The following is a 23,526-nucleotide window of genomic DNA, read 5'->3' as shown; positions in this document are numbered from 1 at the left end:
GAGTAACCCATTCAGCACCAATGCTGCTGCATTAGAGACAGGAAGTACATGTTATCTTCCTTCAATACTTCCTCTATAGCGTCATGGCAAAAAACTGATGACTACCTTTTGAATTACTACATTTTCTTGTAAAGATTGAGGAGAGTGTAATTCAGAGATAATTCATTTATTTATATGTTCTCTGCATTTAGCACAAATTATATCATATTCAGCAAATAAATATCAAAAAATAAATCAGATACTTATGTTTTAAAAATGCACAGATCACAACAGAATCTAAATAAAAGCACATAATATCCATTATAAACTGTTACATTTTTTGGGTGATGCCTCGTAATACCGAAAACAATTCGAAGAACTCTTGCAGCATTTTTCCCCCTCTCTCACTCTCTCCTGCTATATTTTGTACATACACACTCACACATACACCATGGGCTAATAATGTTATCGGCTCAGATCACCAACTCAGCAGATCTCAACCGCATGTCACCTACGATAACTCAAGGCATGCATGCACGCACACACACACACACACACACACACACACACACACACACAGATGCAGAGTTCTGTGCCCCTTGTCAATAGGACGTTAAGGGTTTTGGCACTAATGACCAGTGTAGAGATAAGAGAGGAGAGGTTAATGTGTTGCTGTGGGTGATCAAGATAAGACCGATCTCTTCAAGCCTGCGGACAATGAGACAGTGAGAAAGGGAGAGAGCGTACAAAAAAAAAAAAAAAAAAAAAAAAAAGAGGTATAAGCAAAAGCGCCTTCTGGCCTTCAGACAACACATAAGTGTCGCTGTTGTGTGTAAACTACTGTTTATCATATTTGATTTATGAATACGTGTAGATTCAGTAACACATAAATATGCACAGCAGACAAATAAACACTAAAAACTCAACAGCAACAACCAACCAGTCCAGCTTTTCTCTGAATGTGTTATCAGTGCAGCTCTAAAGACAAAGCAAATATATGACCCTGTCTTGCAAACAAAAGGCCTTCATTTGGAAGCTTTCTTTGTGCAGGTTAGTGTGTGTGTGTGTGTGTGTGTGTGTGTGTGTGTGTGTGTGTGTGTGTGTGAATGCAACACCTACAGTATGTGTGTATGCATCTCTAGTGATTTGTTTGTTCAATGTATGCTTTGCATCGGGGGGGTAGATACTATTTATTGTGATTGTTATTTGAGTTCAGCCTCAGATACTTAACAGACACTCAGTGCATGCATATATGTATGTGCAGACACACACACACACACACACACACACACACACACACACACACACACACACACACACACACACACACACACCTTCCTCCCTGTGAGTGAAAGTAACATAAAATGGCTGCTCCCACCCCCCCCCCCCCTCCCTCCCTCCCCCCAATCTGTGTGGCCGGCTGGGTCGGCTGACATTTGGACACTTGTCAATCATCTCTTTCAATAGCAAAGCGGCAGGAAAAAATGGAGTCGGGGGGTCAGCAACTCAGTGTATTGCCATGGCAACAACTGCACTGAAGTTCATAGCCTGCTGGGACTGTAGTGCTAAGTGTGTGTGTGTGTGAGAAAGTCCATTTTTGTTTCTGGTTTCGAGTGTGTGTGCGTGCCTCCTTGTGTGTCCAATTGTTCCCCATCAGCCAGAGGCAAATACTCCTCCCATTTTAGCTCTTCCACCTCTCACCTTGCAACCTCACATGCAGCTTTAGCCTTTTCTCCTTCCTTCCCTCGCTCCCCTTTTTTTTTTTTTTACCTCCCTCTTCTAACCGGCGGGTCAAGGAACAAGGCCCTGCAGGAATTACAGCATCTGAAAAAAAAGAGTACTTAACCTTTCGCCACATTGGCCTCTCCCTCTCTTTGCCCCTCTGCCTCTCACTGTTTTCCTCTTCCTTGCCAGTGCGTGTTTCACTGTGATCCTCCACTTGTGCCCGCTCTACGTCTAATTGTTTTCTCATCTTCAATAGTTGTGCTTTCATCTGTTCGCCAGCACTGCATTTGGACTGTTGTTGTTGAGTGGGTGAAAAGCGTGCATGTGTTATCCCATATTGTGATTCACATGTACAAGTAGTCCTGTCTACATTCAGCCAAGCACCAAAAATAAAAAAAAAAACCCCACAGTGACTGAGTACGCAAATACAGCCACAACAAACTATGTGGAATCTGCGCCACTGGTGGTCTGTTTATGGGATGAATACGGAGGATAATTTGTGTTCCCAGTCAGGGAAAATAGCTCAGACTGAGCCTCGGAGGACAATCCACTGACCTGTTTACCGAACACTTATCGCAGAGAGGTTCACCAGCACTATTCATCTTCCTGGGTCTCCAGCAGCCACACACAAGCAGGCAACTAGTCCCTCCTATCAACCCAGACTTTAATGACAGCATAATGTGTGCTGACAGCAGCTACACAGAAATGAGTTTAATACAATGCTCCAAATGGCTCGAAAAATGTCTAGCTTCGGGAATAAATGTCTTGTGAAAATGTTGAGATACAAAATTTTACACATTTACATAGATGTTTTGTTGCAGATTTGGGGATTTGATAATAGATAATTAGAGGGCTTAACAAGCACAACTGTATTTCTTTTTGGTGCGACAAACCACTGGTTGACTGCAAGAGTAAAATAAAGTACACAGGTTGCAAGATTGTACGTTCATTTTGTGTCTTTCCTCTTACTGCAACTAGTGACTTTTATGAGTAAAATCTGCCGCTAATAGCTGTTTGATGTGGATTAACATGCTCCATTACCCCAATGTACCAACACTGCCAGAATCATTACAGAGCACACACACACAGAGAAATATACGCTCCATGACACAGACACCAACACTGCTCCATCCAAATCTCCCCCCGACAACGCATGCACACACACACACATACACACTTCCTCGTCCAACACTCTCTCTTCCCAGTCCCATCAATGGACAAGGCCTGACTTGGAATGGCGTAATTCTGGGGGATAATTCATGGATAATTTTGGGATAATCTCCAGCAAACCATTCGGAGCGCTGCCACCCAGTTTGCCCGCAGCCTGATTAGCAGGCTCCGAATGCCAGCCACTTGTAGTGACCAGCACCGCCAGCAACCACTTCGCTGCATGCAAATAAACCAAACAAACAAGGACCTCCAGCAGGGAAACATCCAGCTCCGCTCACACAGATATTCAATAAATACTGCAGGTTAATGAACAGATGCACGCGCATGTAGGACGGAGACAGACAAAACCCAAAACAAACCAATGTAAAGACATCTAGTTATATGCAAAACATCCATGTGGAGAGCATTAACACCCGGGACCTTCCATGCCCCCCCCCAACACACACACACACACACACACACACACACACACACACACGGATTTTCATTATGTGCGATTGCCATCTCGTGGTAAGAGTATCTCTATGATTAAGAACAGACCTTTACTGTGACATGCAGTTAAATTCAATTCTACAGTCAAACATTCTTGGCCAAGGCCAAAACAAAACATAACAAACAGCTCTTTAGACCAATTTGCCTGCTGTGGACTTATGGCACGTGAAAGTGGTGTAATCCTTTAAAATATTTAAAACATGTCTAAGGCATTGCATCCATGTATTGCTATGATTTACTGTTGGATGATACCTTAATGGTATGTTTATATCTCCATTGTTAAGACTTATATTCATATGCACTTCAGCGCGTACATATGTTCTGCTATAAGCTGAATTTGGTCTGAATGTTGGAAATTAAAAAAAAAAGAAGTGCTATAATTTTGTTTCATATGTTGATGAATGCTGACATCTAGTGGCTCAACCTAAACACTGACTGTGTCAGGTACCCAAGTGTCTCACACACGTTCGGATCCAAGTAAATACCACCACCTCTTGGCCGATACACCCATGAAACAACAACAAGGAGGCTAAATACGTCTGTGGACAATTTTGTTGCTTAATAATTTGTTTTTTTTAATTACATCTCTACATAACTTAAATCTATCCTGAGAATCTTCTTCTGTAAGTCATGAAATTGAACGAACGGGTGTGTTTTAAATTCTTAAGAGGATATAAAGTGATACGTTTGCTCCTCTATAACACCATGAGTAATTATCCAACATCTTATTTTCCACTCAACTTAATTTTACATATTGTGTAACGGATTTACAGGGAGGCATGTCGCTTCAGACGCACTCAAAGCTGTGTGCAGTCTTGTGATATTAGTGCAGGTATTTAAAATGTAAAGTCACAACTTATTAAAACTGTGATTATCATTTAAAATATATCATTTTGTCAGTTCAGAGCCTTGTGTCATTTGATATTCTGCGTATCTCGGTGACACCTGCACTGGTGAAAAGTTACACGCAGCGTTCACAGAGTAACTTTGACGTTTATTTAAGAGCACGACTAACACGGATAAACTATGTTGATTCTTCTCGCACCTGACATCACTCTTGCATATTGTTTTGTTTGTACACGCACATGCAAATCAAACCTTTTGTCTCTCTACGGGGGCGAACATACACCCCTCCAAAACTCAGACACACACAACGTCAGTTCACCCAAAATTTGACATTTCTATATTACTCACCATTAGTTATGATCTCTATCTTTAAAAAGGCAGTAAAACTGAAAACTAGAAGTGTTTACAGTTTGAATCAGTTCCTCAACATCTTCTCCTCACCAAAAAAAGTGTCCAGGATAGTTAGTTGAAAAATTAGAAAGAAAACAAGAAAAGTCACAGCACAGTGTTTTCCAGAAGCATCCAGAGGAATGGGTGTTTCCTGTCGTACAGTTTGTAAGAATCCCTCCACAGTGACATGGTGAAAAGCCTGTAATAAGAACTGCTTGGAGCACATCCAGGAAGCAACGTCCTCTCAGTCAGCCTGTCACTCCAAAGAGCACTTAAGTCCAGCACGCTTTTTGGTCCTACTGTTTGAGAGCGTCGACAGAGAAAGTCACTTCTTTGAGAGAGCGTGTAGACTCAGCTGAGGATCATCACACAGAAGCAGCGTTGCCCTGCACAATTCCAGATAACAGTGAGAGATAATCTAGAAAGACTGATGCATCAAAGTGGCATAAAGGCTCACCTGTTTTTCTTAGCAGCCCCCCCCGCCCCCCCCCCCACATCGTCTCTCCAGGCTGTGAAAGCCCTCCTGTCTGCTTCATATCAGCGCAGACACACCGGTCTCATCTCTCCTCGTCTCCCCCTTCGCCTGTTAGACATTGACTGCTTTTGCTCTGCTCTATCTCTGCACTTGACCAATCCACTCTATCAGCTCCACCACTCTTCAACACCACGGAGATTTGCACTATGCAACCTATTCAATTTTTCATGATACTCTCACTCACTTGCCTTCTCTCCCACCGATGCCAAACCAGTCACCTGTTGGCTTAGAGGTACTCAAAACCATTTCTCAATCTCCCGCCCTCCTCGCCTCACTCTTATCTGATCTATCTCTCCTACTCCCATCATTTTCACCTCCCTCACTCCCACTCATGTTTCTCTCCTTCCCACTTTTAGTCCTTTCACTTCCTCTAATAAGTCCTCTGCTTCTACCCAACCATTACCAATTTTCTCTGACCCACTATTTGCTATTAGCCACTAGTCTCCCTCCTCCCCTTCCTCTTATCCTTCCACTCTCCATCCCTGTCTCTGCCTATCCTCCTTATATATCCTCAGCCTTCGCTTTGCCTTCTCCCCATCTCTAGCGGCATGAATATATTATTATCTACACAATGGGGCCCTGCTTATTGTTTATGAATTACCAGCCTTGCGGCCAAACAAAGCCTATTTTCATAAGAAACCTCCATTTCATTTCAGCTCCAATTAGATTGGGGGCTAAAGAATAGGAGTCCTCAGGCCTCAGCCCCTAAGGATGGCAGGTCCATTCAGCTTCATTCAATGGGGCCTTATTGCTTTCCCATACAAAAGAGCACGTGGACGGGCTTTCAGACTGAAACACCAACCAAAAATGACTGAGAGACAGTACTGTACAATAACAAATCTTTAAAGAAAGGACACTGAGTGCTTATCCGCCCATCCATCAATTCATCCCTCACTCTTCGCTTTCTTCCTCTCCTCTGTTCGTATATTGTAAGACCTGGACATTAATGACAGACAGTTGAAAGAGAAAGGGAGTGAAAGAAAGAGAAGAAGAAAGAGGCAGAGCAGCTCAGTTTTTCACAATACATGTCAAGTCTAAATGATCACTGGCTGCTGAATAGACAGAGGGAAGGGAAAAGAAGTGAGTCTTGTGTATGTGTGTGTGTGTGTGTGTGTGTACAGCTGATTGATTCTCTGCTTTGAAAAGGGGGGAAAAAAAAGAGTGAACGAAAGAGAGAGGAAGACCATGATGCTTTTTTCTGAGCGCCACAATAGTCGGGGGTTCTGAGCCGGATTGTGGAGCGGCCACAGTGACAAGCTGTCACTCCGTCCTGGTGGGAAGAAAGAGGCAGAGAGAGCGAAGAGGGGCTGGGGCAGGTCAGAACCCTGATAATACACCACTCCCTCTTTAATTCACAAGTTTTTCACCCACCAGACACTTGACAGGATGAGGAAGACTCTTAAGTTTGTCCTGGTAAAGTGGGGAAAGGAAATAGAGAAAATCTAGAGCCCAAGCATTACCGCGATGTGTACTAAGCAGGTAACATCAGCTAAGAGATCCAGGTAAACTACCCAGTAGCAGGGCAGTGGCTATTTTAATGGTGTGGTTCATTATTGTGGGCTGAGTGGCAGTCAACCAGGCAAACACTGCGAGAGAGTCAGGCCAAAAAGGTCAGAGCACAACAGCGCTGGCCTGGCTTTATCTGCCGAGATCTGCTTCACAGGATGAATGTGAACTGTGCCTTTGTTTCCTACGAAGGAATATTCAGCGTGAAACAAAAGGCAACTGTTTTCATTACCAATGAGTGGACAAGGTGAGAGTCACAGTGAAAAGGTTGACATCTGCGCTTATTCATCCAACAGCGGCAGAATGGGATCATCTCCCCCCAACAAAGCTTGTCACGATTATCAGGGAACACAATGGATTTCAATAGGCGTGTGGTTTCAAAAAGAGGTGGCAAACGCACACAAAAACACACACATACAAACATATACACACCCATGAGCATAAATGGTTTTTTGTTGTTAGGTCAAAGGCAAGATGCAATCAATATACTTGCCACGCAAACTTGTTTTTAGCTTCCTGTGGCTTTTTTTTGCCAATAATAATACCATTCTCAATTTAATTTCAGCCCACTCATGTAGAACTGATCAATAATGTGAACATTGAGCATTTATTCTCATTCATTGTGACTTTGTCAGTCCCTGCAAGCACACACCAACTTCAGCACAGCAGACTGGGGAGTGATGATAATAAACTAGATGTGAAACTTGAACTCCACGGGTGGATAATGGGGTCAAGGTGGGATTCATGAAATGCAATATGAGCAATAGAAGCAGCAGTAGTAGTGTTTGTTATTGTTAGAGAAGAGTGTGAACGGACAGTACAGCAGCAGCATGGTGTCTGAGCAAAATACACTTGCTGGCCACTTAATTAGGTACACCTGTACAATCCAATGTAATTGTGAACTTTTAAGAAGCTTATAAATTTTAATTTTTTGTTGGCACTGTCAGAAAGGTGATACTTCTTCTAGGCATGTTGGACTCTACCCCTATTTACATACATGAGGGGTGCAAAATATTAGAAACATCTTTCAATAGAGCTAAATGGGGAGTGAATATTGGGCCAGAGACACAACTTCAAATTAATATTAATGTTGCTGGATTCTGCTGGATGTGTAAACAGGTGACGTGTTCACTAATACTTTTACCATAACAACTATAAGGTGATAAATAAAAATGTAGTGTCAACAGCTTGTTCCACTGTCCCCAAGTGGCCAAAAATAAAGCAATGCTGGTTTAACTGAAGCATATTAAACTTGTAAACTGTAAAGCTGGAGCTCAGCAGCAGCCTCATAAGATAACTTGAAATATAACTACATGCCAGCACAAACTTAGCTTAGTGAAGTGAAGTGAAGTGAAGTGAAGTGAAGTGAAGTGAAGTGAAGTGAAGTTACCTGGCATTTCATTGGAGCCCTTGGGATGGATTAGGTCTGAAGCTGCCAACAGAGGAAAACTTTCACTTTAAGCTAGGCGAAGAACAAGGAGAAATTGCACTAATATGACAAATGGCTGATGTAGGAATACCAACCTAGCTGCAGCAGGAAATTTCCTCACTGCACAACACGACAGTTGGCTTGTTTTCCAAATGCTACGTTCAGTACAGGAGCAGCAGAAGCAGTACTGTTTGAGAGGAGTTAGCACGTAAAGTGTGGCACGTGAATGTGTGAACACATGGTAGCTTAAACATACAGTGCAGGGCTTTTACATATACATTAACGTCCGTTACATTCCAGCCCTTGCCAAACAAGTTTACACAATGCTGATTAAGCCTATCACCGCAAGGTAAATGTCTCTGTATTAAACAGTATAGATAGTTTTTAAAATCTGGCGTCTGCGGCGACATTCCCGCGCTGGCGCACCGGTAGTGATGCGTTTTACATCAACCAGCAATGATTGGTTTGCCAGAGCTGAAGGCGCCCACAAAGCATGCGCACTAGACTTCCGGTTTAGCCATCTGCTAACTCGAAGGATAAAATAACTTAATCGTGCGGCTCTCCTAGACTTACCAAATGTTATCGGACCGAATTGATCAAATTCGGACGGTGAAACGAGTCATTTCGCGGGGGTTGTGACGCTCAAAACAATCTATCGTTGTACAGCCGCAACAGTGGCTATGGGGACCGACTCACGTACTTATTGAACTGCTGTTACATCCAAGTAACTACTATTTACGCTCACTGCCACAGGGGGGAGACAGAAGTTCCGTACTGCAGGTTTGATTGCAGCACCACAATTTCAGTTGTTTGATAGGTCGTTGACCTCTGTAGGGTTATAAAAACATTTCTTTAAAAAAATAATAATAAAGCAACAATATGTGCCTTACTTTTTAGTATCAGCGCATGTGGCTTTACAAATACCTTAGAATAATGCAATTCCCTAAAAAACTTACCAACTCAGTTTGGCTGCTCTCCTCTCTACTGGAAACTCTCAGCTACATCAGTGATATCATAAATAGGGGGATTCTTTCTTCAACATATGAGTTGTTCTATATTTGCACCCAATTTAGACCAATTTGTCGACTTGTTTTCATTTTCACACCAGTCCTTTTCTATTGAGTAATTCCATAAAAGGCTAATACAAGTCAGTCGTGAAACAACACATTTTAAAGGCAAACGTTTGGGGTCAATACCTTTTTAAGGCATTCATTTCTAAATCTTGGAAAACATTCTGAATCTCTGATTCGCACTGATGTTACTCACACAGTCTGTATGCTCACTATACACAAGCAATCCCAGTTTGTGTTGTCCTTTTCATAGCTGGATAAACTCGTTAAGAGTCCCAAGGCTCTCCACCACCCGTCACTATGCAATTTCCACACCAACACACAGAGAAACAAACCAACCAATTCTTCTATGATGGTGTACCTGGTCTTAGTTTTTGCGTATGTGTGTGTCAGTTAGTTTAAGGCAGTTTAATTCAACAAAACTATGACATAAAACATGCTCCACGAGTATAATTTAAACTAAATGAAGTCTTAAAACTGTACAATTAGGTAATAATGTATGACCCACCCTAGTTGATATTTCAATATATTTCTATTGTATCAAATTACATACAACCACTTGAAACACACTGAGGTTTGTTTGGGCCCGTGAATGGCCCCAGGGCAATTGTCCGCTGTTCCCAGTTGATGATCTGGACTTGGTGCTTTTATTTGTGTGTTGTGTGCATGTGTGTGTACCTGAGAGAGACAGAGAAAGAAAGTAGAGTTTCCTTGTTCATTTGAAATGCAGGAACATATTTAGTGGCAATTCAAAGTCATTCTTCTAAAAACACATTTATTTCTCCCAATGGACAAAGGCTCATATTTTTGCAGTATTTACATTATACAGTACAAGTTCAATATCTCTGTACAATTCCCTTAGGATGCCCAGAAAGACAGTCAAACTGCAAAGTGGTCAAGAAGTGGAAGATAAAGACAAAAAAGACCAAAAAAAAGACACAAAGACGAGTTTATGTCAGGGGAAGAGACCCAACAAGAATCAATTCACAGAAAATTAAATAACATGAGAGGTTATGAAATGTCATGGGGTTGAAGTTCACACTTGTCCCAAGGCCTTGTGACCATTAACTCCATTTAAGTACCGATTCTGTACCACTGGACAGCGTCCTGTTAAATGACTGTAAACGCAGGGAGAGCAGCTCTCGCCAGTTGTCTTCCAGCCATGCTGAACATGGCCAAAGAGACTAAGGATGCATGTTGAAGTGATGGGACACACAGAGGAGGAAGTTTGTAATCTTTTTACCTTCTTGCTTGGTGTTGGAGGAATGTTTTGAGGGAGTAGATGGTTGAGCCTGTTCAGTATCACGGCTCGATTCATTCAGCACTCTTGCTCTCTCACTCACACACCCAACCTCAAACTGTGTGTGAGTTTCACACACACAGCACAAGCAAGCCCACACATATACACACACTCCACTTCAGATGGAGGCACACAAGAGCATCACAGGTTTGTCTCATCCCATGTTGGATCATTCATGCTCTTCAACACCCTCCTCACAACCTTTTCTAGATCCTTGCGTGCTCTCTGCTCCTCTTCCAGTGACCTCTTCATCTTCTTATTATCCTGTGATGGAAAACAATCCAGTCAGTCGTTTTGTTGTAAAAACAGACATTCACCTAACCCTAACCTACATTTAAGGTGACAATATCATTAGTCTAAATCATCTGAAACAACTCACTAATTTAAACAAGAAAATTCAAATCTCTTCAATTCCACGTAACTCACATTATGCCTTCTCTTTACTCAGAAAACACATTTATAAATCTGAGAATCAAACCAGGTATATATAACTTTAAGTCATATGTTTGGTAAATAACACTATCACGATCTATTGTAAAACATCCTCACCTGTTTTAGCTCTTGAACCTCATCCCTCAGGGCATACACAACATCCACTAGGCTCCTTCGAGATAAAAATGTTATTATTACAGGTCAACACATTCATGTCCACAAGACTGGTTGTTAAGCTCGGTGCAGTAGCGTCACTAAACCAAAAGCAGCCAGTTTACCAATAATTATAATGTTAAGAGTTGTAGCTGACATCAAACATTTATGTAAAGTCTTTGGGTGGTAAACAAATGACATGAAATATTCTTTATTTTTCTTAATGTCAACAAATCCAAAGAGAAGAGCAACTTTATCCCAAAAAAAGCCCAATACAGTTTATTTCCCTGCACCATTGACCTTCATTGTTGTCCAAAAAGGTGCAGCTGAGCCACACTGTTGTGCTGGGTGGCATGTTCCTTTGTAACGATACACATGGGTACTGTGCTGGTGATCCTACATATGTACACTATCCTGCCATCATAAATACTCACCAGTGCAACAAATGTGACCTATTTTAAAAGATTAATGTCTTTAGTAGGGAAGGATGGGCTTGGGGTAGCGTGCTGCAGACAGGATAAGAAAGTTGGAAAGCACTGAGATGGACTAACAAATTGTTGGTTTTAGTCTTTACATGGGATTTGACACTGATTCAGGGTGAGACTTATCGTCTTACTTCTCTTCCGCTGTACTTTGCCCATTGCGACTGGGATCCAGGACTCTCTCCTCTCCGGGGATGATCACATGCAACCCTGTTTCCCTTCGAGGTCCTGTTTCAAAACAAAAGAGCACTCAACGATTGGTACTTTACTCTGTCTCACCTTGAAGTAAGATGAGTCAACACTGAATCATCCTCTTCTAACTTCTTTATTGGAACGACTGGCAGCACAAAGAGAAACAAACATACACCACATTCAGTAGTAGTAGTGGGTTAGTCATGCAAAGATCAAATATCAGACAAGAGCCAGAGGAAAATGAAAGGAAATGAAAGGCAGTTGAAATATCTGTCAAAAAAGCCAAATCCATTCATACAATTCTCTATCAAAGTAATGATAACTCTCACACTCCATCATCTTCCTCAAATGAAAACACACACCAAACACAATCACATCTGCTGTTTTAACAAATCACCAGAATGCCAGTGTCTACCAAATGACAGATTTATTCAAAACTCATAATACAGCGTTTGGGACTTGAACACTTCAGAAGTGTAGAACAAATACACTGAAGGCGCTGTTTGCAGATAAGACATGGTCACATGTGTGAACTGAATACAGCATTAGAGCACACAGAGGACAATGTTGGTCAAAGACAGTTAGTCTCTTCACCCTGCCTGTCCCAAAGTTTGACTTAGTTTCTTAAACCACAGAATACACCTGTCACAAAGTATAGCACATGATATAAGGACAGTGATATTCTTAGCTCAAATACTCATAGAATGGATTTTTTTTTTCTTGCTCCTTGACAACTAGTATTTACAGAAAGGGAGACTATGTGCTCTTTATATTTCAAGTCCACTCTGACAGTATTCTGAGGTTGAATGAGTAGTTCACATAGAAATGTTCCCGTATAATCACGGTTTCTTTTTTACCCTCACTGCTTGCAAAACATTGAAGGTGAGCATTTACACTACGAATGAGCATTTACTTTACAGTAACACTGAATACTTAAGTCTACCTTTAGGACTATATCATACACACTCTAGGTAGACGACAAAAAGTACAGAATTTAACAGATTCTATCCCCCCCACCCACTGGCCCGTTACATGATTGTGCAAAATAATTCAAACACTTCATGTTATAATTTCAGTGTAAACTATCATACAGACCAATAAAATGTAAAAAAAAAAAAAAAAATCAAATGATTCTTCCAGGGATCATTTTGTAAACATTGACATACAGAATAGAATAAAATATAAATAAAAAAAAGCCTGTATACAAAATAATGAATACAATAAAGAAATCATTTCAGAAACAGTAAATACTGTAACATGGCCCAATATATTCCAAATGTCACTCACATTGCTTGCTGTAAGAGGATAGGCTCTAAATGGATGCCAACCTGTACTTTTAATACCAATACTGTAAAAATACTTCTTCATAAAAATAGTAATAAATGCAAGAGATAGTATGGGAAGCCTTGTAAGCCAGAAAACACAAAGGCATGCCTGGCCTATGAGGCGGTAGCATAGGTGCTAGTTTGTTGTGACACAAGGGATGTCTGTTTTTGACAATATGCTAACCTGGTCAAATTGTTGGAGCCTAACAACCGCTGCAGTTAAAACAAATAGTTTGACATTTTGAGAAATGGCATATTTGCTTTCCTGCTGGGAGTTAAATGAGAAGATTGCTACCACTCCCATATTTGTCTGTTCAATATGAAGCTGGAGCCAACAGCAGGTTAGCTTAGCTTAGCAGACAGACTGGAAGAAGGGAAAACAACTAGCCGGGCTAAATTAGTGAATTGTTTTCTCCTCTTTGGGCACATAGAAATTTGAAACATGAAATTAGATGGGATTTAGGATGTTTAGCCTAGCTTAGCATAAAGAGTGGAAGCCTGGCTCTGTCCAAATGTAAAAAAAAAAAATCCTACCAGCATCTCTAAAGCTCATTACTTAATGTTTTATATATTATTTATTTAATTAATTAAATTAGTGAGTTTTAGAGGTGCTGGTAGTCGGATTTTGTTACCTAGCTGCTAGCTGTTTCTTTATGTTCAAGATTCAAAAGAAATCCCAAAGTGTCAAACGATTCCTTTATCTATCAGGTGACATATCCTATCAAACAAAGGCATTTGGTTTATATTATGGGACAGTAGATGTGTTAGGCTGCAATTTTAAGTTCATTAGTATCTGGCTGGTACGGTATAACTTCTACTGTCTAAATGAATCTTTGTATTTTGTTAATGCACTAACATGCGAATTATAATATAAATGTAACCCTGTAGAACCACTGACAGACAGTGACTTTACTGGGTCTAAGAGCAGGCTTTAAGGATAATGCTTAGGAGACTAAACAGTATATTAAATGATTTAAATGAATGACTTAAAGGGTCAGTTCACCAAAATTACAAAAGCATATTTTCTCACTTACCTCTAGGTATATCTAGTCATACAGATAGTTTTAGTTTTATTTGCCCAGGTTTTGAGATACTGTATCTGTACTCTTTTTTGACATTTCTGCCTCTGCAAAATTTAAAATGGAGGTAAATAGAATTTCAGAAGGGGTGCTGGAAGCAGTTTCATTTAAAACAGTGAGGTTTGTGGATTATCAAAGTAACCAGGACATTATTTCTTTAAAGACACATTAGTGTTGAATTTCTTTAAACAGTAACTTAACACTAAGCTGAAAACATTTCATTTACTGCCCTCTCTGGTTGAAATATTTAAGTCTGTTTCACCTCTGACCACATCCAACTATAATGTAATGACACACCATGCAGTACACTTTTACATCACAGTATTAAGGTGACAAAGTTAAACCACTAGAGGTCAGACTAAACACCATTTTCAGAGGGTGTTAAGTTGCACATAAAATGTATTTTCCCTGCTGTAAGAACCACAAGCAAAATTCCACTGACCTCCATTGCATTGAAAATTTAAAGAAAGAAACCAAAACTATCTGTAAATGTAAAATTGTGTTTTTTTGTAAGTTGGGTGAACAGGCCCTTTAAATTCACGATTCTTAGTCCACTAGCTCTTATTCAATTGATAAAAGCTTGACTAGTGTAGTAGAGTGAAGTCTATGTAACAATCTCCTCTTCCTATAGCAGCTACAACATAAAATGGACTGTATGTCATTCATTATTTTATCATCTTATTATTATTATTATTATGTTATTCATCTTAGCAAGGATTTTTAGTATTCTAGAGCTTTATGTCATGTTGTCTGTTGAATTAAATTCTGCTTAGGACTGGCACAATGGATACAGATTCAAATTATGAATAAAAGCAATGATATAAAATTATAAGAATTTGGATATTACATTTGCATGCTGCTATATTATCTGGCAGCAGGGGCATATATGCCTGAACCTGTGCGTGTGTGTATGTGGCATCTGTGCTATGTTTGAGCATACATACTCTAAAAACACATACTGGAGAGAAGTAGTACATGGTAAATAGAATACACTCGTTCCTGAATTTCATCTGAATATCAGACAGGAAAAGCTCAGTCCCCACTTCTCCCTCCCCTGGGTCTCCCTCCCCTATATTCCACTCTAACATCCCTGTACTCTCTGCTAGGAGAGTTCCCCACATGTATGGTCAAACAAGGGGAGTGGTCACATTCAAGATAAATTAACAAGAATTACCAAACATTTACTGCATGACAACTACAGAAAGAGAGGAGGCACATAAAAGGGAAAGTGGCAAAGGCAACAGGGAGATGCTTTAAACATCTTCAAACTGTCAAAATAAATAAACCAAATAAGTTAACAAAAAAATGGACAAATATATAATAGAAAATAAATAGATAAATAAAAAAAATCTAGTTTCTTTTAATACATTGAAGGTAAAAGAGGTAAGCGCACTGTACTTTACATTACAGTACAGCGTGGTAGTACTGTACGTTCTTTAGTTCTGGTGAGAGATGCAGCTCTTACGCGGCACTGAACCCATCCTGTAAGTGTGGGTGGTCCAAATGGAGTCATAGTCAGAGTCCTCCGAAAGGTCAGAGGTCAATTCTGGCCTTGACATGCTGCTACGGCGGCCCGGCGAGTCCACGCAGGACCGGTCCACGTCGGCCAGCACGTGGTTGTGCATCAAGTCAGTGCCCTGCCAGGCTAGTCGGGGAGGGCCGAGTTGATGTGCGAATGTAGAGGGAGGAAATGGTGGGCAAAGAAGGAGGAGTGACGGTACAAGGGGAAGACGTAGAGTACGCAACACGCAACAAATGGTAAATCATAAAACCAATGAGAGATGCAGGATGGGATGATGGAGCAAATCAGAATACATGGAGAGAATTACAACGCAAACATAAAGTATGGAGAGAACAAATAATGAAAAAAAGGAGGAACTCAAGGTAAACCAGGGCAATGCCAAAAAGTGAGGAGTGGAGGAGAGACAGAAAGAAGGAAAATATACTGTTAGAAGGATCAGTACAGAATATCAGTGTTAATGAAAGGCACTGAGTAACAGAATACAAAGACAGCAAGATATAGCCGAAACTAAGGCACCAAGCTGCGGTATAAACCTCATCTGTGCATGCACATATATAAGTAAAATGATGTCTTTTCTTACTGGAGTTAAGAGTCTGCCGGGTTTTGGCGCTGGTGCAGTATGCCTCAATAACTTTCAGGATCTGGGCATCTTCTTCCAGAGCAGCTGTGCCTAAAGAAGAGAGGACACAATGGGGACAAATTTATTCACATGCTCGTGTCCCTCAGATCTCAACAGTCTTTCCCCCCAACAGCTGTACCATGTCAGTGGGTGGGTGATATTTGCAAAAATTACAGCATCTGCGAACATTAAAATAATAGTTAGACATTTTGGGACTTACACTGATTAATTTTCTTGCCAAGAGTTAGACGAGAAGATTTATACTACTCTCAAGTTGTCTGTTAATTATGAATATAGAGCCAGCAGACGATTAGGTTAGCATAAAGATTAGAAGCCAAGGGAAACAGCTATCCTTCAAAATCTGCCTACCAGCACCTCTAAAGCTCACCAATTAAAACATTATATCTCATTTGTTTAATTTGTACAAAAACATAAATGTAAAAACAACACACTGGGGAGTTACAGCACGCTAGCTGTATCCCTGCTTCCAGTCTTTAATCTAAGCTAAACGTCTCCTGGCACTAGTTTCATAATTAACGGGTGGATATCACAGTGGTATCGATATTCTCATCCAACTCTCAACAAGAAGGCAAATAAGCTATTTCAAAAAATGTCAAACAATCCCTTTAGTTTGAAAAACTAAATTGTTATTTTGGTGTATTTGAGTTTAACATAGTTTAAAACGTACTCTTCCTCAAGGCAAATTCCTCCTCAGACTGTTTCCTCTCAGGCTTGCGTTTGGGAAGGAGTTTCTTCACACTCTTAGGACTTTTACTGAGATCCTGTAAATGGAGGGCAGAAAAAAATTACATGACATTAGAAAATCTACATAAAAAAACACATGAAGATGTCCAAACTACACATAAATACGGTCCCTCACCTCCTTGTAGCAGAGGGCGGCAGAGGGTCGTAGTGGGGGTGCAGGCCGCAGGCAGCTCAGGCTCCAGGGTTTGGGGGTGTTGGGGGGTTCCAGTGGGCCCCACATCATGGTGCTGTGAGACGTTCCATGGGAGGAGGGGTGAGGCAGGGTGTGGTAGGTGGGGGCCACTGTCATGGCCCTTCCCTCAGCATGCCGGGATGGGGTGAGAGGGTGAGACGGGAGCTGAGAAACGAAACAAGGCCCATGTAATAACACTTATTACAAAATGGACTGTTCTGCTCCTCTGTGGAATAATAACTGCTCTTAAATAACTGATAAACATCCAGTAAATGCATCTACATGGAGCTATGTTTACTACATAATGTTCAGCATGAAAGCTCACTCTTTACTTAATATTTGAATTATATATTTTTAAAATTATATAATTAAAATGACTGCCTGTAATGCAAAAGTGTCGACTCTGCAGTGACAAATCCACAAAGAATTATCACCCGACTCTGCAGTGACCTCAGAGTCTTTCAAGTCATTACTTTGGTTTTACGGACCGCAACTTCTAAGTTCACTCTCACTGCTCAAATTGACCTCATTGTCAGCTGCAGCAGGCACCATTTTCCAGCAAAAACGCTCTAATAACCCCACTGTACACTATCTGCCCAGCACCAGCAGACATAGTGGTGAACATAGTGGAGCATTTAGCAGCTGAAGAGTTAGTGAAGTCAGGAGTTGGTGAAGAGAAAAGCGGTGCTAAAAGGAGAGTGAATACTGGACTTGGACTCTCAGGTGATCCGAAACATGGCTCTAAATGAGAGCTACTGTTGCTCTTTATCTGGTGGATGTGTAGTAGGCAAGTGTTTGCTAACACATTCGCCATATCAACATTTAAGGTGATCATTGTCTATAGTGTGTTAACAGCTTGTTGCACTGTCTCCACAGTTGCCAAAAAAAAAATCAGTCAATACTAGTTTAACAACTATATTACTTGACTCAAGAAATACTATGTATAGTTACTTTCCATCTATGTTTTGACTACTTATCCAGTTACAATTCAGAGCAGCAGCAAATTAAGCAGGGTTGCATTTCTGAAACAGTAACAGTGTAGTCACACACAGACATCATTAGACTAATTACCAACTGAATCAAAACTGTTCTACCATGATGCCTCACTGTTTTTAATCAGCCTAAACCACAGCAGAGAATTATATTCCCTTTAGCTGAAGTCCTGCAGATAGGTTTATTGATTCTGAAATGTGATTGATTGTGATTGATGATTTAGTCACCAATCAATGTGGCCTATTGTGGTTGGATTATCATAATTGATTGTTTATTCATAAGGCTGAATGTCTATTACGTATTTGTATTCATTTCATTAAATGCCATTGTGTATTAAAGCCATACTTGTAAAATAAATAAGCCTCCTCACAAAGGGCTGTATAGCAATTTTATCTGATTGCTGGACACTATATGTACCAGCATCTCATGGAATACTGATTTTAGGGTTCACACATATGAGAAATCTACATATATTTAATATTGATAGTGTTCACACCACATTAGGTCTAAATTAATAGAGAGACAATCAGCTGTGTGTGGGTATGTAATCATTAGCTTCTGACCGTGTGGCAGGGAACAGTGAGTGGTTTGTGGCTGGGCGCTGTGGCTGCAGTGTGTTTGATCTGTCGGGTCAGGTGTTCCACCCAGTCCTGCAGGTCCTGCTGGTTGGTGCACGCCACCAGGAGACGGTCAAACATTGGGCCTGCAGAGAAACACACAATGTTGTTAAAGAAATTATGAGTAATGAACACAGCGTTAAGCACAGCATGTTGCTAATCTCAGGGAGCCTCACCACTGAGCTCAAAGGCGTTCTTATGGGCTTCACAGTCTTCTAGTTTGGTCACCGTCATGCTGGCCAGAGGCAATTTTCCCTGAATATGGAAATCATCACATAAGACTCAAGACAAAAGAGAAAGGACCAATACACGTCCAGAACTCTGATGTTAAACACAGGTAGGGAATCAGAAAGAAACTCTGAGAAAGTCTTTATCACTGACCTGGAATATGAAGCCACTCATCCTCGGGCTGGCAGACAACATGAGGAGGACGTGGGGGAAGAGCATGAGGTAACGCTCACTCTTCTCCTGGTAAGTAGGAGGAGGTTGTAGAGAGACAAAGAGGTAGAGAAAGAGAGAGAAATGTCAAGGGAAATGGAAAGAGTAAATGCAAGAAAGTGCTCAAATGTTTTGTCAGGTTTTTTTTTTTTATCACCACTCTATTATGGACACATTTGACTAAGAGCCAGTTTAGTTCAAAGATTCACAACAAGATAAAACCATTTAAAAAAGTCTAACAGAAAAGTTGCAGCAGTGTGAATTATCTGGTGAGGATTTATCAAGTCGCAGGTGGAGAGTCTGTTAACATACCAGTCACATTGCTCTGGGAATTATCAGACTTCCTGTTTGAAGTTCACAGCATACATTTGTGCATGTATCCCATCTTCCTCAATGTGCGACCTTGATGTGGCATTTTATCACAATAACAATCACAGAAAGCCACAGGCTGTTGCTGCATAGTGCATTTTACTCTGCCAGACCTAGACCAGGGGTTCTTATAACTTCTTTGAACTGGCGTTATTGGTCGCTGTATTTGTTCCTCCTGTTCATACTGTTTGCAAAGAGATCCTCTCTGAAAGCAATTTAAATGTAAGAGATAGGGGACAAAATACACAGTCCTCTTTCTGTGCAAAAATGAATTCTTAAAGTTCAACTGAGGTTATAAGGACCTGCATCCCTCTAAGAGGAAATGTTTTGCAGTTAGTGTGAAGAGGAGAAACAATTACATATGGGCCTGTCAGTATTGTTTTAAGATAGACCTGAAAAAATGTGAACCCATCCTTTAAAGGATAAGGCTGGCGATTTTCTATATTTTTCTTATTGTCAATAAATCTCATGTGTACAGCCAAACCAACAATTAACTCATGCTGCTTACAAGTGTATGTGTTTGTGTGTGTATCCAAAGCTATATATATTGTATTCCTCTTTGCCATGGACCTCCTGTACTCCTTACTGCCTTATACATTTCTCAAACAACTTCAGCACAAAGTCAAGAGGTTGTGATATGTAGCACCAGAAGCTAGCAAAGCACTGTAAATGGAGCTGCGTTCCCGTGCATGTGCAGTGGCGTCTGCCGTACTACAAACCTCTCCCCTGAGGTTTACAATCTTATCATTGTTACTCAAGTAGGATGAGTTCATTGTTGTTTTGGCTCTGCACATAAGATCTGTTGACATTAAGAAAAATAAGGAAAATCGCCAGCCTTAAATATTAGAACGTCATTGTTGTAAGGTTGTCTTCAGTGTCAGACTGTCGATTCATTACTGTGAATCTCTAGCCTGTTTTTAACAATAATAGTGTTAGAGTGGGTACTATTGAATCATTATTTAGAAAAATGTCTGGAGAGATGCCAATGTTGATAATTTTTTTTAAAGAGAGGTGCTTGCCTGTCATAATGAAAATACTTTCAATTTGTTCTCATAATCATTGCATTACATTCATTAGGTAGATTCTTTTGATCAAAGCTATGAAGGTTTCTGTCCACTTAAGATGCCACAATGAAAAGATGTGTTTGAAAAGAAGCTCAGTACTATAACTGGGTCTTTACAAAGAAATATTCCTTATGGGAGTGAAAGTACAGCTAAAAAGATGGTTAGTTAATGTTTCAGGCTTTCCCTTAAAGAAATAAGCATGTTTTCCCACTAATGACTTTGGTGTTGATACCCGTTTATGTGTCAGTGATTTTGAGCCAGTGCACCAAAGCCATGGTCATGTAACTATATATGAAGTGACCCTCGATATGTCTAATTATTTTGTTGAAATTACCAACCTGTAGCTGTAATCTAATCTTAAGAATTTTCCCTGTGTCATACTTTTCCTCACTTAAAATTACATATTTAATTAGCCAACCGTTTTTTACATTTGCGATGACCTCTTGATTGATCATCAAACATATTTCTTGAGGAAAGTTTTATGAAGTACTTACAATTACTCAAACGTGCTACAGTACTAAACACTAAATGGCTAACTAAATAACATGATTTAGGTAAATTACAATAAAAAGTCTAGAAAATGCATATATGAAGTATATTTATGCACTGTAAAATAACATTCACAACTGAAGTCAGCAATGTGCATAGGTTAGGCCGTATTTCGTTTACAAACACTATTAGCAGCAGTCTATAGAGAGTGAAGTGTAGGTGGATGGTGATTGTACCTCTGACCCAGGACTGTGGACTATGACCTGGCTCATGTACAGCACAGAGCCAAGGGTCTTAATGTCATCACCCTCCCACAGCCGGATGGACTCAGTAAGAATCTGCAGCTCCAGCTCCTTACGTTTCCGCACCTCCTGGCACTGAGCCTGGCACAATGGAAACAGACAACCACTCAAAGACCTGCTATTAAATTATTACATAATTAAGTAAAGTCACTGGCTACGTCTGACTGAAGAGGAAGTGTGTTTAGCTTACAGACAGATTTTTGAATGACGCCATGCACTTCTGAATGTCAGGTCTGTCAGGATGACTCTCCTGCGAGAGAAGAAACATGTTGGTTAGAAAACACATCACACAAGATTACTAGACAGATGTTTACACACAGATACACACCTCCATGTGCCTCTCCAGCTCTTTGAGTAAGGTGGGGTATTTGTCGAGTCTCATGAAGGGTTTACTGAGGCCTGTGGTCAGGGTGAGGATCCCAGGACTGACGGCACCCCTCCCCTCCATAAACTCCCCCAATACCTCACTGCAAGAGGAAGGAAAGAGAGAGACAGTGAGACAATTAATTAATTTAGGGTCTGTAACCAACACAGGATTCAGACAGCTCCATGTATCTCTGTTAGTTATCCAATGTTGGTTTGACAACACATTCATAAAAATCAGACTTTTGTTAAAACTGGCACACATGGCTGCTTGGCATTAAACCTACCTCTCACTTAAAACTTGCTTGTGTTGCCTTAGTAATCATAAGCTACTGGAGATGGACAAAATCACTGATATAAAGAAGTAACTGTGTAACTTTGAAGTAAGTAAACAAAGTTATGAAGGTCAAATTATGATCTCAAAAACTATGCCCGCATATAACAAATACAGGAAAACTGTACTGACAAGGAGAAACCTTAAAACTGACTGAAAGACACTTAATGAGATATTTGCTTTAAAAAACATACAATTTTGAAATGACAGCATAGTTGAAACGCCACGTCTCACATAGCTTTGCAAAGGCAGGATCTGTTGCAGTGCATCATGATTCACAATATTCTTTAAAATCCTTAATGCAATTAGAATCATAGATAATCTGACAGCAAGCATTACTCACTTTCACCTCAGGTCAACCTCTACCAGGTACATTATATACCTCTTGTGGAAGTCTTCACTGGTCTCAGTTCCCTAGTTACTAACATTCAACCTAATCAGTCCGGATAGTCCTGTGGCTGCAGGTCTCAGTGTGAAATGTGAAATGTAATGTATTGCTACTCCTTTTTGACTGCAGCTACGCGTTAATTGGTGGTGCATGGTGCTGCTACCACTGTTAGTGTTCTCGAGTCCTTTTTGGGTTGAAAATTAATTTCTGCAAATATGTTTCAGATTTTGGTTTTCCACTAGCCTGTTACAGATTGGGTCAAAATTTTGATCCTCTACCCTCTTGTGGGGTACATGCTGTAATTCACTCTAAACCTGCAAGGAAAGCTCACAAAGCTTTTATTGAACTTACAGTAACGTAACAAATGTAGTTGTCATCAACTCGGGTACTTCACGTGGTTCACTGTCCCTCCTCTGCTCCTCTCTCAGAGGACCCACACTCTCACACACACAGAGTTATTTACCTAATTTATATGCCCTCGTTTCATTTCAGCTCAGTGTGAGCATCTACTGCATTTTGCTCTCATTTATGGTCGCACTAAGTTTCTCTCCTCTCCTCTGTTTCACTGCACGCGGCTCTGAGCGCTCTATGCATGTGAGTATGTCCTCTGAGAGGAGCAGAGGAAAGACAGTGAATCAGGTCAACTTGATGACAACTAACTACACTCATTGCATTACTGTAAGTGCAATAAAAGCTTTGTGAGTAAAAAGCCAATAAGAGTAATGTAATCCATGCAAAAGACGATGGGGGTGGTAGGGGGGGCTTTTAAATCACAATGGTACGATGGTAGAGGCTCAGTGGTCGATGGACAATGGCATCGCCCATCAGCCCAACCCTAGTTGATAATGATAAGTAGACTGCAGATTGCGCACTTTGTGTCCACAAAGCTAGATTTTGCTGCCACAATCAGCAAACAGCAGGTAGCTACAACTGTAAAAGAAAGATAAATTCCAACAATACAACCACTCACTTTTCCCTTTTCGGGA

At 40.6% G+C, this 23,526-nt stretch overlaps 2 protein-coding genes across 16 annotated transcripts in view; both read right to left on the bottom strand.

Moving 5' to 3' along the window:
- Positions 1–8,592, bottom strand: part of sox1a (SRY-box transcription factor 1a) — an 88,784-nt gene extending 80,192 nt beyond the window's left edge. For 2 of the 11 annotated variants that reach the window (XR_006098645.1, XR_006098647.1), the window contains exons 1-2: positions 8,168–8,538; positions 8,034–8,075 (exon numbers count right to left, since the gene is read on the bottom strand). The gene's annotated coding sequence lies outside the window, so the exon portion shown is untranslated. Of the gene's footprint in view, positions 1–1,386; positions 4,989–8,033; positions 8,093–8,167 lie in introns of those variants that run through there. The other 9 variants (XR_006098650.1, XR_006098652.1, XR_006098648.1 and 6 more) reach the window with 7 other exon arrangements.
- A 1,305-nt stretch (positions 8,593–9,897) lies between these two features.
- arhgef7a (Rho guanine nucleotide exchange factor (GEF) 7a) overlaps positions 9,898–23,526 on the bottom strand; it is a 33,080-nt gene continuing 19,451 nt past the window's right edge. For 3 of the 5 annotated variants that reach the window (XM_042426145.1, XM_042426147.1, XM_042426144.1), the window contains 12 exons: positions 21,784–21,922; positions 21,646–21,705; positions 21,390–21,536; positions 19,175–19,261; positions 18,970–19,048; positions 18,740–18,879; positions 17,127–17,348; positions 16,935–17,028; positions 16,208–16,297; positions 11,644–11,737; positions 10,992–11,046; positions 9,898–10,706 (listed from right to left, as the gene is read on the bottom strand). In XM_042426145.1, coding sequence (XP_042282079.1) covers positions 10,584–10,706; positions 10,992–11,046; positions 11,644–11,737; positions 16,208–16,297; positions 16,935–17,028; positions 17,127–17,348; positions 18,740–18,879; positions 18,970–19,048; positions 19,175–19,261; positions 21,390–21,536; positions 21,646–21,705; positions 21,784–21,922 — 1,330 coding nt within the window. In that variant the 3' untranslated portion in view covers positions 9,898–10,583. Of the gene's footprint in view, positions 10,707–10,991; positions 11,047–11,643; positions 11,738–11,758; positions 11,847–15,570; positions 15,751–16,207; positions 16,298–16,934; positions 17,029–17,126; positions 17,349–18,739; positions 18,880–18,969; positions 19,049–19,174; positions 19,262–21,389; positions 21,537–21,645; positions 21,706–21,783; positions 21,923–23,526 lie in introns of those variants that run through there. The other 2 variants (XM_042426149.1, XM_042426146.1) reach the window with 2 other exon arrangements.

The sequence above is a fragment of the Thunnus maccoyii genome, chromosome 11 (genome assembly GCF_910596095.1).
Source record: "Thunnus maccoyii chromosome 11, fThuMac1.1, whole genome shotgun sequence".
NCBI lineage: Eukaryota > Metazoa > Chordata > Actinopteri > Scombriformes > Scombridae > Thunnus > Thunnus maccoyii.
This window is presented reverse-complemented; position numbering and strand designations above follow the sequence as displayed.